At 47.4% G+C, this 16,304-nt stretch overlaps 1 protein-coding gene across 3 annotated transcripts in view; it reads right to left on the reverse strand.

Moving 5' to 3' along the window:
* The window catches only part of SFI1 (SFI1 centrin binding protein), a 353,554-nt gene that overhangs the window by 111,752 nt on the left and 225,498 nt on the right, over window positions 1-16,304 (reverse strand). For all 3 annotated transcript variants that reach the window (XM_063913069.1, XM_063913070.1, XM_063913068.1), the window contains 2 exons: window positions 8,696-8,777; window positions 658-836 (listed from right to left, as the gene is read on the reverse strand). In XM_063913069.1, coding sequence (XP_063769139.1) covers window positions 658-836; window positions 8,696-8,777 — 261 coding nt within the window. The remainder of the gene's footprint in view (window positions 1-657; window positions 837-8,695; window positions 8,778-16,304) is intronic.

The following is a 16,304-nucleotide window of genomic DNA, read 5'->3' on the forward strand; positions in this document are numbered from 1 at the left end:
AATGCCCTCTATTAAGTCTCCGCACTGTGGCAGACTTATCCTCACATCCATAACACATTCAGCATCATTGATGCAATTAGAAGCTTACCGGCCAAGCCAAAATTGCTCTTGAATAGTATGTATAGCAGTATAAAGTGAATAGAACACTACAGTATAAACTGAACATCAAGGCGCAGCATTTTATGTACAGTGATTGTAGCAGAAGACGTACGGTGCCCTAATAATATGCATTAATTACAAAGCACCTACATCTTCTACAGTGCTGCACAGTTAATCAGAAGCAGCACTAAAACACACAAAATATGATATGGTTTCTATGAGATCATCATGCATGCAAAGTATGTCTCCCAAATAATAGCGATTCCAGGGACAGTCCTGTGATCGGTATGTTCGTACCAACTAGCAGGAAATTGGGCCGTGTTCCAGAGCAGTATATACTAGTGGCAGGTGCCTCCACTGCGTGCTGCACAAACAACTGATGTATTTCTCCCTGGAGATGTGACCAAGACCCCTATGACGCAATGGGGGGTATGATCAAAGCATTAATCTAGTAGCTGTAATTCAGCAGTTGCTATAGCTCAAATGTTTCAGACGGTAGTAGGAGAACATTTCCTGGCTTTTATACTTCTTAGCAGTACTGAACACATTTTTTCTTACTCTGTTTTTATTTCTTGAACATTTTCCCTCCAGGTGTGCAAGACATGGAATAAGTGCTTTCTCCGGTAGTGCTCAGAAGCCATTATATCCATCTCACGCTCAGCATATAAAGCTGCCAGGCAATTTTTCCATGTGCACCAGTATGTCCCCAACAACTGCCAGTTGCAGTGCAGGATAGCCTAGAATTACAGGAAAACCAGAGAGTTCAAAACAGTGAAGGATGATTATCTAGAAAGAAAGCATTTTTAGGTTTACCGTTACATAAACCGCTGCCTGACAAATCCTGACTGGGAAAAATAAGAATTTACTTACCGATAATTCTATTTCTCGGAGTCCGTAGTGGATGCTGGGGTTCCTGAAAGGACCATGGGGAATAGCGGCTCCGCAGGAGACAGGGCACAAAAGTAAAGCTTTCCGATCAGGTGGTGTGCACTGGCTCCTCCCCCTATGACCCTCCTCCAAGCCAGTTAGGTACTGTGCCCGGACGAGCGTACACAATAAGGGAGGAATTTTGAATCCCGGGTAAGACTCATACCAGCCACACCAATCACACCGTACAACTTGTGATCAAAACCAGTTAACAGTATGATAACAGAGGAGCCTCTGAAAGATGGCTTCCTAACAATAACCCGAATTAGTTAACAATAACTATGTACAATTTATGCAGATAATCCGCACTTGGGATGGGCGCCCAGCATCCACTACGGACTCCGAGAAATAGATTTATCGGTAAGTAAAATCTTATTTTCTCTATCGTCCTAGTGGATGCTGGGGTTCCTGAAAGGACCATGGGGATTATACCAAAGCTCCCAAACGGGCGGGAGAGTGCGGATGACTCTGCAGCACCGAATGAGAGAACTCCAGGTCCTCCTTAGCCAGAGTATCAAATTTGTAAAATTTTACAAACGTGTTCTCCCCTGACCACGTAGCTGCTCGGCAAAGTTGTAATGCCGAGACCCCTCGGGCAGCCGCCCAAGATGAGCCCACCTTCCTTGTGGAGTGGGCCTTTACAGATTTAGGCTGTGGCAGGCCTGCCACAGAATGTGCAAGTTGGATTGTGCTACAGATCCAACGAGCAATCGTCTGCTTAGACGCAGGAGCACCCATCTTGTTGGGTGCATACAATATAAACAACGAGTCAGATTTTCTGACTCCAGCTGTCCTTGCAATATATATTTTTAATGCTCTGACAACGTCCAGTAACTTGGAGTCCTCCAAGTCACTTGTAGCCGCAGGCACTACAATAGGCTGGTTCAGATGAAATGCTGACACCACCTTAGGGAGAAACTGCGGACGAGTCCGCAGTTCTGCCCTGTCCGAATGGAAAATCGGATATGGGCTTTTGTAAGATAAAGCTGCCAGTTCTGACACTCTCCTGGCCGAAGCCAGGGCAAGTAACATGGTCACTTTCCATGTGAGATATTTTAAATCCACCTTTTTTAGTGGTTCAAACCAATGAGATTTTAGAAATTCCAAAACCACATTGAGATCCCACGGTGCCACTGGAGGCACCACAGGAGGCTGTATATGCAGCACTCCCTTAACAAAAGTCTGGACTTCAGGAACTGAAGCCAATTCTTTTTGAAAGAAAATCGACAGGGCCGAAATTTGAACCTTAATAGATCCCAATTTGAGACCCATAGACAATCCTGATTGCAGGAAATGTAGGAATCGACCCAGTTGAAATTCCTCCGTCGGAGCACTCCGATCCTCGCACCACGCAACATATCTTCGCCAAATGCGGTGATAGTGTTGCACGGTTACTTCCTTCCTTGCTTTAATCAAAGTAGGAATGACTTCTTCCGGCATGCCTTTTTCCTTTAGGATCCGGCGTTCAACCGCCATGCCGTCAAACGCAGCCGCGGTAAGTCTTGAAACAGACAGGGACCCTGCTGAAGCAAGTCCCTCCTTAGAGGTAGAGGCCACGGATCTTCCGTGATCATCTCTTGAAGTTCCGGGTACCAAGTCCTTCTTGGCCAATCCGGAACCACTAGTATCGTTCTTACGCCTCTTTGCCGTATAATTCTCAATACTTTTGGTATGAGAGGCAGAGGAGGAAACACATACACCGACTGGTACACCCAAGGCGTTACCAGCGCGTCCACAGCTATTGCCTGCGGATCTCTTGACCTGGCGCAATACCTGTCCAGTTTTTTGTTGAGGCGAGATGCCATCATGTCCACCATTGGTCTTTCCCAACGGGTTACCAGCATGTGGAAGACTTCCGGATGAAGTCCCCACTCTCCCGGGTGAAGGTCGTGTCTGCTGAGGAAGTCTGCTTCCCAGTTGTCCACTCCCGGGATGAACACTGCTGACAGTGCTATCACATGATTCTCTGCCCAGCGAAGAATCCTTGCAGCTTCTGCCATTGCACTCCTGCTTCTTGTGCCGCCCTGTCTGTTCACATGGGCGACTGCCGTGATGTTGTCCGACTGGATCAACACCGGTTTTCCTTGAAGCAGAGGTTCTGCCTGGCTTAGAGCATTGTAGATTGCTCTTAGGTCCAGAATGTTTATGTGAAGAGACGTTTCCAGGCTCGTCCACACTCCCTGGAAGTTTCTTCCTTGTGTGACTGCTCCCCAGCCTCTCAGGCTGGCGTCCGTGGTCACCAGGATCCAATCCTGTATGCCGAATCTGCGGCCCTCCAATAGATGAGCACTCTGCAACCACCACAGAAGAGATACCCTTGTCCTTGGAGACAGGGTTATCCGCTGGTGCATCTGAAGATGCGACCCTGACCATTTGTCTAACAGATCCCTCTGGAAAATTCGTGCATGGAATCTGCCGAATGGAATTGCTTCGTAAGAAGCCACCATTTTTCCCAGGACTCTTGTGCATTGATGTACAGACACCTTTCCTGGTTTTAGGAGGTTCCTGACAAGCTCGGACAACTCCTTGGCTTTTTCCTCCGGGAGAAAAACCTTTTTCTGAACCGTGTCCAGAATCATCCCTAGGAACAGCAGACGAGTTGTCGGCATTAACTGGGATTTTGGAATATTCAGAATCCAGCCGTGCTGTTTTAGCACTTCTTGAGACAGTGCTAATCCCCTCTCTAGCTGTTCTCTGGACCTTGCCCTTATTAGGAGATCGTCCAAGTATGGGATAATTAATACGCCTTTTCTTCGAAGAAGAATCATCATCTCGGCCATTACCTTTGTAAAGACCCGAGGTGCCGTGGACAATCCGAACGGCAGCGTCTGAAACTGATAGTGACAGTTTTGTACAACGAACCTGAGGTACCCCTGGTGTGAGGGGTAAATTGGAACGTGGAGGTACGCATCCTTGATGTCCAAGGACACCATAAAGTCCCCTTCTTCCAGGTTCGCTATCACTGCTCTGAGTGACTCCATTTTGAACTTGAACTTCTTTATGTACAGGTTCAAGGACTTCAGATTTAGAATAGGTCTTACCGAGCCGTCCGGCTTCGGTACCACAAATAGAGTGGAATAATACCCCTTTCCCTGTTGTAGAAGAGGTACCTTGACTATCACCTGCTGAGAGTACAGCTTGTGAATGGCTTCCAAAACCGTCTCCCTTTCGGAGGGGGACGTTGGTAAAGCAGACTTCAGGAAACGGCGAGGCGGATCTGTCTCTAGTTCCAACCTGTACCCCTGAGATATTATCTGCAGGATCCAGGGATCTACCTGCGAGTGAGCCCACTGCGCGCTGAAATGCTTGAGACGACCGCCCACCGCCCCCGAGTCCGCTTGAGAAGCCCCAGCGTCATGCTGAGGCTTTTGTAGAAGTGGGGGAGGGCTTCTGTTCCTGGGAAGGAGCTGCCTGTTGGTGTCTCTTCCCCCTTCCTCTGCCTCGTGGCAGATATGAATATCCCTTTGCTCTCTTGTTTTTAAAGGAACGAAAGGACTGCGGTTGAAAAGTCGGTGTCTTTTTCTGTTGGGGAGTAGCTTGAGGTAAAAAGGTGGATTTCCCGGCTGTAGCCGTGGCCACCAAATCTGATAGACCGACTCCAAATAACTCCTCCCCTTTATACGGCAAAACTTCCATATGCCGTTTTGAGTCCGCATCGCCTGACCACTGTCGCGTCCATAAACTTCTTCTGGCCGAAATGGACATAGCACTTACCCGTGATGCCAGTGTGCAGATATCCCTCTGTGCATCACGCATATAAAGAAATGCATCCTTTATTTGCTCTAAAGACAGTAAAACATTGTCCCTATCCAGGGTATCAATATTTTCAATCAGGGACTCTGACCAAACTACTCCAGCACTGCACATCCAGGCTGACGCTATAGCTGGTCGTAGTATAACACCTGTATGTGTGTATATACTTTTTTGGATATTTTCCATCCTCCTATCTGTTGGATCTTTAAGTGCGGCCGTCTCAGGAGAGGGTAACGCCACTTGTTTAGATAAGCGTGTGAGCGCCTTATCCACCCTAGGAGGTGTTTCCCAGCGCGCCCTAACCTCTGACGGGAAAGGGTATAAAGCTAATAACTTCTTTGAAATTAGCATCTTTTTATCGGGGGCAACCCACGCTTCATCACATACATCATTTAGTTCTTCTGATTCAGGAAAAACTATAGGTAGTTTTTTCACACCCCACATAATACCCTGTTTAGTGGTACCAGTAGTATCAGCTAAATGTAACGCCTCCTTCATTGCCAAAATCATATAACGTGTGGCCCTACTGGAAAATACGGTTGATTCGTCACCGTCGCCACTGGAATCAGTGCCTGTGTCTGGGTCTGTGTCGACCGACTGAGGCAAAGGGCGTTTTACAGCCCCTGACGGTGTTTGAGGCGCCTGGACAGGCACTAACTGATTGTCCGGCCGTCTCATGTCGACAAACGACTGCTTTAGCGTGTTGACACTATCCCGTAATTCCATAAATAAAGGCATCCATTCTGGTGTCGACCCCCTAGGAGGTGACATCCCCATATTTGGCAATTGCTCCGCCTCCACACCAATATCGTCCTCATACATGTCGACACACACGTACCGACACACAGCAGACACACAGGGAATGCTCTTAACGAAGACAGGACCCCACTAGCCCTTTGGGGAGACAGAGGGAGAGTTTGCCAGCACACACCAAAAGCGCTATATATGACAGGGATAGCCTTATAATAAGTGCTCCCTGTATAGCTGCTTTTATAATATAATTTTTGCCACTATTTTGCCCCCCCTCTCTTGTTTTACCCTGTTTCTGTAGTGCAGTGCAGGGGAGAGACCTGGGAGCCGTCCTGACCAGCGGAGCTGTGTAAGGAAAATGGCGCTGTGTGCTGAGGAGATAGGCCCCGCCCCTTTTCCGGCGGGCTCGTCTCCCGCTCTTTAGTGTATTCTGGCAGGGGTTAAATATCTCCATATAGCCCCGGAGGCTATATGTGAGGTATTTTTTAGCCAAATAGGTTTTCATTTGCCTCCCAGGGCGCTCCCCTCCCAGCGCCCTGCACCCTCAGTGACTGCCGTGTGAAGTGTGCTGAGAGGAAAATGGCGCACAGCTGCAGTGCTGTGCGCTACCTTTAGAAGACTGAGGAGTCTTCTGCCGCCGATTCTGGACCTCTTCATGTTTCAGCATCTGCAAGGGGGCCGGCGGCGAGGCTCCGGTGACCATCCAGGCTGTACCTGTGATCGTCCCTCTGGAGCTGATGTCCAGTAGCCAAGAAGCCAATCCATCCTGCACGCAGGTGAGTTCACTTCTTCTCCCCTAAGTCCCTCGTTGCAGTGATCCTGTTGCCAGCAGGACTCACTGTAAAATAAAAAACCTAAGCTAAACTTTCTCTAAGCAGCTCTTTAGGAGAGCCACCTAGATTGCACCCTTCTCGGCCGGGCACAAAAATCTAACTGGCTTGGAGGAGGGTCATAGGGGGAGGAGCCAGTGCACACCACCTGATCGGAAAGCTTTACTTTTGTGCCCTGTCTCCTGCGGAGCCGCTATTCCCCATGGTCCTTTCAGGAACCCCAGCATCCACTAGGACGATAGAGAAACAGTGCTTTTGCAGCGACCATTAAAGTTGCTTCCATGAAAATACAGCTCAAAGGCAGTCTTTGGAAACTCTATGGGGTGTATTCAATGTGTCGGATCCTCTCCGACGGAGAGGAGCCAACACTGCACTATTCAATTTGCTGGCGTTTTTGACAGGTTTAGCCCGTTTTGACAATGTCGATCTGGCTATTTTTAAAGTCGGATCGGCACTGTCGAAAACGGGCCAAAAACCTGACGAATACGCCTGCAAATCCTACAAAATACGTGGATCCGCGGCTAAACCGCCTATCCACGTGTTTTCCGAATTGTCGAAAAACGGCACTTGACTTGAAAAAAGTCGGAAACTGACGTTTTTCTGACAAGTCGGGATATCCAACACCAATTGAATACACCCATATGTAATAACTATGGCCCTGATCCATGCAGAATTTCAGTTCAGCACATCGATCGCAAAACCTGTTCTAATTGTCCCTAGCAGTTCACTGTAGGGGAGGAGGAGCTAGAGGACAATGTTTAAGGTAGATGCTAGAATCAAGTGGGCTAAGGGACCTTTTCCGTAAGGGGGAGGAGTTACGACGCAAGGGGGAGGAGCTAGGCCAGCGGGATAGTTTCTCTACTATCCACGCCACCAACTATTACCTTTAGTAATTAGGTGGTGAGCGAAGCGGAGCGGAGCGAGCCACCGTGCCCGAAGCGTGGCGAGCGAAGCGAGCCCACGAGGATACTTTTCGGGTACCCTGTTCGCCCGTAGCTCCTCCCCCTGGTGACGTAGCTCCTCCCCTCAATACGTCACAAGGTCCCTTCAGCCCCTCCGATATAGAACCAACCCAATGTTTAACCACTTGCCTGGCATGGTCGCATCAGTTGCGACCATGCCTGCAAGTGCTCTATTTGACCTGATAGCACAGGAGGAGTGTTAGCAGTGGCAGGGAAGAGAAACTTCCCTCCGCTGCTGCTGTCAGAGGGACTGGAAGGTCCCTCTGCCTCCCTGCACTCTCCCCTACTTATTGCCGTGCTGCCGATCACTGCTGATCGGTCAGCACAGCAGGACTTCCCCCCCCCCTCCAACGGCTGCAGATAATGGCAGCCGCTGGGGAGTGTAAATTAACCCTCGCAAGCCATCCCCACACCCCCCCTGTATACCTGGAGGCTGTCCCGGCTTTCAAAATGAAAGCTGCGATGGTCGCAATATTCCTGATCAATGTTTAGATGATTATAAAAAATAAATAAAACATTTTTTTTTTTTCTTCAACTAAAATCATTTGGGACAGGGTTAAATTCATGTTCTTCACCTAATTCACTCATTAAAAAAAAGAAAACGACAATTTCGGAGCGGTTTTTGGCTAAATAAATCATCAGTTAAGTGGTTAAGTAATTAACCAGACCAGTAATCTTGATGAAACGTATAGAGTAGGAACAGATTTGATAGAGGGAATAGGACCAGAGGTTCTCAAACACAGTCCTCAAAGCACCCCAACAGTCCAGGTTTTAATTATATCCATGCTTGGCCACAGGTGACATAAATTAGTACCTCAGTCAATTTAATTTAATCTGTGCTGAGCCATGGCAATATTTAAAACCTGGACCGCTGTGGTGCCTTGAGGACTCAGTTTGAGAACCTCTGGAACAGGATATTAATGTGTGATTATAGTCTAGTTGGATAAATTATATGCAGGTGATTGGACAACTGCTATATAACCTGCCAGCACACAACACCAGAATCCTTCAAGTTTGTTGCATGGCTTACATTTTTTTTTTTTTAAAGAACTGGGGGCTACTAAACATTGGCCTTGGCTCCTCATCATAAGGTAGCAGAAACTGGCATTCAAATTCTGTGCTTAAGTTAAACAGTTAAGAGCAAGTAAACAGTTATGGCATTATAAATTCTTATGCCAAAGACTGTACACATTAGCTTTTTTACAGCATTTCTTTTCATGCTTTTGGTCAAATTCAGAGTGTCTAACAATTGAAAATGTACATTTATCTCAGTGAAATGCAGTTATGAAATCTTGACTCTATACATGCATAAAAAACAAATGCAAAGCAAACACCAGTATGTACACACTCCAGCCTTACAGATCCAGAACTCACTATTCTCTCTGCTAAGCGAATTTCCCGTTGACTGTTCAGTTTCATGTACCAGGTGATGAGCACTCGCTTCTGCACACAACACCTAGTGAACAGCAAAATACAATGATAGTATGACAGGAGATAAGGAACACTTACCTGATGTGCACATTGTACATACAAAGAAAGAACTTAAACATGGCAATTCAAATCCAATGTTAAAAAGAGAAGAAAAAACAAAACACATATATACACATATATATATATATATATATACACACACACACACACACACACACACACACACACACACACCCCGTATTTAAGCCAGTACTTCACTGAAGCGGCATACATTTTATCTATAATCTGTGTAATTAATTGAGCTACCAACAGTAATGAAGAGTAATGCTCACATGTTTTTTTTAGAGTCAGTGTAGGGATTCACCAGAAGGGTAAGACCGAAAAGTGGTCGGTGAGCTCTGACAATTTATTGCAAATGTTGGAAACTACCTTTTCCAGATTTTAAATGACATACAGTTCGGAATTTAATTAGGTGAGTGCTGTGTATGTATCTTTTTTTTATTTTTTATGTAATTGTGCTGTCACATACCACTGGCACCACAGTAGGTTGAGTGCTGTGGATTAAAACCAATTGTTTATTATGTTTTCCATTTGAAAGTCACATTTTGTCAGCTCATTTCCCAGGTGCTCAAAATAGAGGATTTTGGTACTTACCGATAAACTTATTTCTCTGAATCCACTCTGGGACACTGGAGTTAGACAGCTGGGGTGTGAAGATTGCAGACCGGACGTAGCAAAATGTAGTTATAAAAAAAATATTCACAACTGGCTCCTCCCCCTTCACACCCTCCCATCACTCCAGTTTGAAAAATTGACGGAGAGAAGAGGGAACATGAAAATTAAAGATCTACGGGGAGGGACCAACCATACCACAACGTCAAACAGCACCCAAGAACTATATAAACCATTAATCCACAGGTTTGAACTAATATAACTATAACACTCAAGCTGGCAGCACCGAGGGGGGCGTCCAGTGTCCCCGAGTGGATTCAGAGAAATGGATTTATCAAAATCCTATTTTCTCTATCATCCACTAGGGAACACTGGAGTTAGACAGCTGGGGACGTCCCAAAGATAGCCCCACGGGTGGGAGTGCTGTCCGAAGCCTTTAGAACCAAATGACTAAAATTGGAATACCTAGCTGAAAAGGTATCAAATTTGTAGAAATGAGTGAACATATGCACTGATGACCACATTGCCGCTCTACAAAGTTGGACAGTGGACGCTCATCTAGCAGCCGCCCAAGAAGTTCCAACTGATCTTGTGTGAGCTCCCACTCGAAACGGGACTCTTTTCCCCTTCGATATGTATGCCTATTTAATGGTTAGCCATATCCATCTAGATAGACTTCCTAACTGAACTCGTAGCCTGAATGTAAATCCTCAAGGCTCTGACTACATCCAAAAAAAGGTCGCCCTCTGACAACCCCTGGAAAGACAGGACCACAGTTGGTTGGTTTATGTGGAAACCAGAGACCACCTTATGTAAAAACTCCACCTTTGTACGGAGTTCCGCTCTGTCTTCATGAAACACTAGAAAGAGACTTTTACAAGACAGAGCCCCCTAATTCAGATACTCGCCTTGCTGATGCCAAAGCAAGAAGCAAAGCTGTTTTCCAGCACTCATACAGTATTTTAGATCTGCCCATTCCAATGGTTCGAAAAGCTCAGATTTAAAAAATTCCAACACTAAATTTAGATCCCACGGAGCCGTGGGTGGACGAAAATAGGATTTTAATACCTACCGGTAAATCCTTTTCTCACAGGCCGTAGAGGATGCTGGGGTCACCATAGAACCATGGGGTATAGACAGGATCCGCAGGAGACATGGGCACTTTAAGACTATGAAAGGGTGTGAACTGGCTCCTCCCTCTATGCCCCTCCTCCAGACTCCAGTTATAGGAACTGTGCCCAGGGAGACTTGACATTTCGAGGAAAGGATTTATTGTTAAACTAAGGTGAGATTCATACCAGCTCACACCTCAAGCATGCCGCACAGAACACAAGCCAACGGCATGAACAATTGCAGCAACATGCTGACAATTAACGTAACACAACATGTGTGTAACCACAACTAATAACTGCAGATACAGTACGCACTGGGACGGGCGCCCAGCATCCTCCACGGACTAAGAGAAAAGGATTTACCGGTAGGTATTAAAATCCTATTTTCTCATACGTCCTAGAGGATGCTGGGGACACCATTAGAACCATGGGGTTATACCAAAGCTCTAGAACAGGCGGGAGAGTGTGGACGACTCTGCATCACCGATTGACCGAACTTAAGGTCTTCATCGGACAAGGTGTCAAACTTGTAGAACTTTGCAAATGTGTTTGACCCCGACCAAGTAGCTGCTCGGCACCACAATAGGTTGGTTCATGTGGAAAGAGGAAACCACCTTTGGTAGAAATTGTTGACGTGTGTCCTCAATTCAGCTCTATGTTCATGGAAGATCAAATAAGGGCTCTTGTGAGACAAGGCCGCCAACTCAGACACCCGCCTTGCAGATGTCAAGGCCAACAGGATGACCACTTTCCAAGTGAGGAATTTCAACTCCACCTTCCGTAAAGGTTCAAACCAATGTGATTGAAGGAACTGCAACACCACATTAAGATCCCATGGTGCCACTGGAGGCACAAATGGAGGTTGGATGTGCAACACGCCTTTCACGAAAGTCTGAACTTCTGGAAGGGAGGCCAATTGTTTCTGAAAGAAAACCGATAAGGCTGAAATCTGTACCTTAATTGAGCCCAATTTTAGTCCCGCATCCACACCTGCTTGTAGAAAATGAAGAAAACGTCCTAGCCGAAACTCTTCCGTAGGAGCCCCCTTGGATTCACACCAAGAAACATATTTCCTCCAAATATGGTGGTAATGTATAGACGTTACCCCTTTTCTGGCCTGAATAAGTGTGGGAATGACTTCACTGGGAATACCCTTACGGGCTATGATTTTGCACTCAACTGCCATGCCGTCAAATGTAGCCGCGGTAAGTCCTGATACACGCACGGCCCCTGTTGTAACAGTTCCTGGCACAGAGGAAGAGGTCAGGGATCTCCTATGAGTAATTCCTGAAGATCTGGATACCAAGCCCTCCTTGTCCAGTCTGGGACAATGAGGATCGCCCGGATCCTTGTTCTTCTGATCTTTAGAACTTTTGGAATGAGAGGAAGTGGAGGGAATACATACACCGACTGAAATACCCACGGTGTCACCAGAGCATCCACTGCAATTGCTTGACGGTCCCTTGACCTGGAACAATATCTCTGAAGCTTCTTGAGACGAGATGCCATCATGTCTACTTGAGGAACTCCCCAACGACCTGTCACCTCTGCAAAGACTTCTTGGTGGAGGCCCCACTCTCCTGGGATGGAAATCGTGTCTGCTGAGGAAGTCTGCTTCCCAGTTGTCCACTCCTGGAATGAAGATCGCTGGCGCTTGTATGCTTTTCCACCCAACGGAAAATCCTTGTGGCTTCTGCCATTGCCGCTCTGCTTTTCGTTCCGCCCTGACGGTTTATGTACGCTACTGCTGTTACATTGTCCGACTGGATCAGTACAGGCAGATCTCGAAGAAGATGTTCCGATTACAGAAGGCCGTTGTAAATGGCCCTTAACTCCAGAACATTTATGTGGAGACAAGTTTCCTAACTTGACCATCTTCCTTGGAAGTTTTCTCCCATTGTGACTGCCCCCCAGCCTCGGAAGCTTGCATCTGTGGTTACTAGGATCCAGTCCTGTATCCCGAATCTGTGCCCCTCTAGGAGGTGAGAGCTGTGCAGCCACCACAGGAGTGATACCCTGGTCTTGGAAGACAGGATTATCCTCCGGTGCATGAGTAGGTGGGACCCGGACCACTTGTCCAACAGGTCCCACTGGAACACTCTGGCATGGAACCTGCCAAACTGAATGGCCTCGTAGGCTGCAACCATCTTCCCCAGCAACCAAATGCATTGATGGATTGACACTCTTGCTGGTTTCAGAATTTGTTTGACCAGACTCTGAAGTTCCAGAGCCTTTTCCACTGGAAGAAAAAATAAGAATTTACTTACCGATAATTCTATTTCTCGGAGTCCGTAGTGGATGCTGGGGTTCCTGAAAGGACCATGGGGAATAGCGGCTCCGCAGGAGACAGGGCACAAAAAGTAAAGCTTTTCCAGATCAGGTGGTGTGCACTGGCTCCTCCCCCTATGACCCTCCTCCAGACTCCAGTTAGGTACTGTGCCCGGACGAGCGTACACAATAAGGGAGGATTTTGAATCCCGGGTAAGACTCATACCAGCCACACCAATCACACCGTACAACTTGTGATCTAAACCCAGTTAACAGTATGATAACAGAGGAGCCTCTGAAAGATGGCTCCCTAAACAATAACCCGAATTAGTTAACAATAACTATGTACAAGTATTGCAGATAATCCGCACTTGGGATGGGCGCCCAGCATCCACTACGGACTCCGAGAAATAGAATTATCGGTAAGTAAATTCTTATTTTCTCTATCGTCCTAGTGGATGCTGGGGTTCCTGAAAGGACCATGGGGATTATACCAAAGCTCCCAAACGGGCGGGAGAGTGCGGATGACTCTGCAGCACCGAATGAGAGAACTCCAGGTCCTCCTTTGCCAGGGTATCAAATTTGTAGAATTTTACAAACGTGTTCTCCCCTGACCACGTAGCTGCTCGGCAGAGTTGTAATGCCGAGACCCCTCGGGCAGCCGCCCAAGATGAGCCCACCTTCCTTGTGGAATGGGCCTTAACAGATTTAGGCTGTGGCAGGCCTGCCACAGAATGTGCAAGTTGAATTGTGTTACAAATCCAACGAGCAATCGACTGCTTAGAAGCAGGCGCACCCAACTTGTTGGGTGCATACAGTATAAACAGCGAGTCAGATTTTCTGACTCCAGCCGTCCTTGAAATGTATATTTTTAAAGCTCTGACAACGTCCAACAACTTGGAGTCCTCCAAGTCGCTTGTAGCCGCAGGCACTACAATAGGCTGGTTCAGGTGAAACGCTGATACCACCTTAGGGAGAAAATGCGGACGCGTCCGCAGCTCTGCCCTATCCGAATGGAAAATTAAATAAGGGCTTTTATAAGATAAAGCCGCCAGTTCAGATACTCTCCTGGCGGACGCCAGGGCCAGTAACATAGTCACTTTCCATGTGAGATATTTCAAATCCACATTTTTTAGTGGTTCAAACCAATGGGATTTGAGGAAATCTAAAACTACATTTAGATCCCACGGTGCCACCGGAGGCACCACAGGAGGCTGTATATGCAGTACTCCTTTGACAAAAGTCTGGACCTCAGGAACTGAGGCCAATTCTTTTTGGAAGAATATTGACAGGGCCGAAATTTGAACCTTAATAGATCCCAATTTGAGACCCATAGACAATCCTGATTGCAGGAAATGTAGGAAACGACCCAGTTGAAATTCCTCCGTCGGAGCACTCCGATCCTCGCACCACGCAACATATTTCCGCCAAATGCGGTGATAATGCTTCGCGGTGACTTCCTTTCTTGCCTTAATCAAGGTAGGAATGACTTCTTCTGGAATGCCTTTTCCTTTTAGGATCTGGCGTTCAACCGCCATGCCGTCAAACGCAGCCGCGGCAAGTCTTGGAATAGACACGGTCCCTGCTGAAGCAGGTCCTGTCTTAGAGGTAGAGGCCACGGATCGTCCGTGACCATCTCTTGAAGTTCCGGGTACCAAGACCTTCTTGGCCAATCCGGAGCCACTAGTATCGTTCTTACTCCGCTTTGCCGTATGATTCTCAATACCTTTGGTATGAGAGGCAGAGGAGGAAACACATACACCGACTGGTACACCCAAGGTGTTACCAGCGCGTCCACAGCTATTGCCTGCGGATCTCTTGACCTGGCGCAATACCTGTCCAGTTTTTTGTTGAGGCGAGACGCCATCATGTCCACCATTGGTCTTTCCCAACGGTTTATTAGCATGTGGAAAACTTCTGGATGAAGTCCCCACTCTCCCGGGTGAAGATCGTGTCTGCTGAGGAAGTCTGCTTCCCAGTTGTCCACTCCCGGGATGAACACTGTTGACAGTGCTATCACGTGATTCTCCGCCCAGCGAAGGATCCTGGCAGCTTCTGCCATTGCACTCCTGCTTCTTGTGCCGCCCTGTTTGTTTACATGGGCGACTGCCGTGATGTTGTCCGACTGGATCAACACCGGTCTTCCTTGAAGCAGAGGTTCCGCCTGGCTTAGAGCATTGTAGATTGCTCTTAGTTCCAGAATGTTTATGTGAAGAGACTTTTCCAGGCTCGACCACACTCCCTGGAAGTTTCTTCCTTGTGTGACTGCTCCCCAGCCTCTCAGGCTGGCGTCCGTGGTCACCAGGATCCAATCCTGTATGCCGAATCTGCGGCCCTCCAATAGATGAGCCCTCTGCAACCACCACAGAAGAGATACCCTTGTCCTTGGAGACAGGGTTATCCGCAGGTGCATCTGAAGATGCGTGCATTGATGTACAGACACCTTTCCTGGTTTTAGGAGATTCCTGACCAGGTCGGATAACTCCTTGGCTTTTTCCTCGGGAAGAAAAACCTTTTTCTGAACCGTGTCCAGAATCATCCCTAGGAACAGCAGACGAGTTGTCGGCATTAATTGGGATTTTGGAATATTCAGAATCCATCCGTGCTGCTTTAGCACCTCTTGAGATATTGCTAATCCCATCTCTAGCTGTTCTCTGGACCTTGCCCTTATTAGGAGATCGTCCAAGTATGGGATAATTAATACGCCTTTTCTTCGAAGAAGAATCATCATCTCGGCCATTACCTTTGTAAAGACCCGAGGTGCCGTGGACAAACCAAACGGCAGCGTCTGAAACTGATAGTGACAGTTTTGTACAACGAACCTGAGGTACCCCTGGTGTGAGGGGTAAATTGGAACGTGGAGATACGCATCCTTGATGTCCAAGGATACCATAAAGTCCCCTTCTTCCAGGTTCGCTATCACTGCTCTGAGTGACTCCATCTTGAACTTGAACTTCTTTATGTACAGGTTCAAGGACTTCAGATTTAGAATAGGCCTTACCGAGCCATCCGGCTTCGGTACCACAAATAGAGTGGAATAATACCCCTTCCCTTGTTGTAGAAGAGGTACCTTGACTATCACCTGCTGAGAGTACAGCTTGTGAATGGCTTCCAAAACCGTCTCCCTTTCGGAAGGGGACGTTGGTAAAGCAGACTTCAGGAAACGGCGAGGTGGATCTGTCTCTAATTCCAACCTGTACCCCTGAGATATTATCTGCAAGATCCAGGGATCTACCTGCGAGTGAGCCCACTGCGCGCTGTAATTTTTGAGACGACCTCCCACCGTCCCCGAGTCCGCTTGAGAAGCCCCAGCGTCATGCTGAGGCTTTTGTAGAAGCCGGGGAGGGCTTCTGTTCCTGGGAAGGAGCTGCCTGTTGCTGTTTCTTCCCTCGACCTCTGCCTCGTGGCAGATATGAATAGCCCTTTGCTCACTTATTTTTAAAGGAACGAAAGGGCTGCGGTTGAAAAGTCGGTGCCTTTTTCTGTTGGGGAGTGACTTG

The sequence above is a fragment of the Pseudophryne corroboree genome, chromosome 1 (genome assembly GCF_028390025.1).
Source record: "Pseudophryne corroboree isolate aPseCor3 chromosome 1, aPseCor3.hap2, whole genome shotgun sequence".
In the NCBI taxonomy this organism is placed as follows: Eukaryota; Metazoa; Chordata; class Amphibia; order Anura; family Myobatrachidae; genus Pseudophryne; species Pseudophryne corroboree.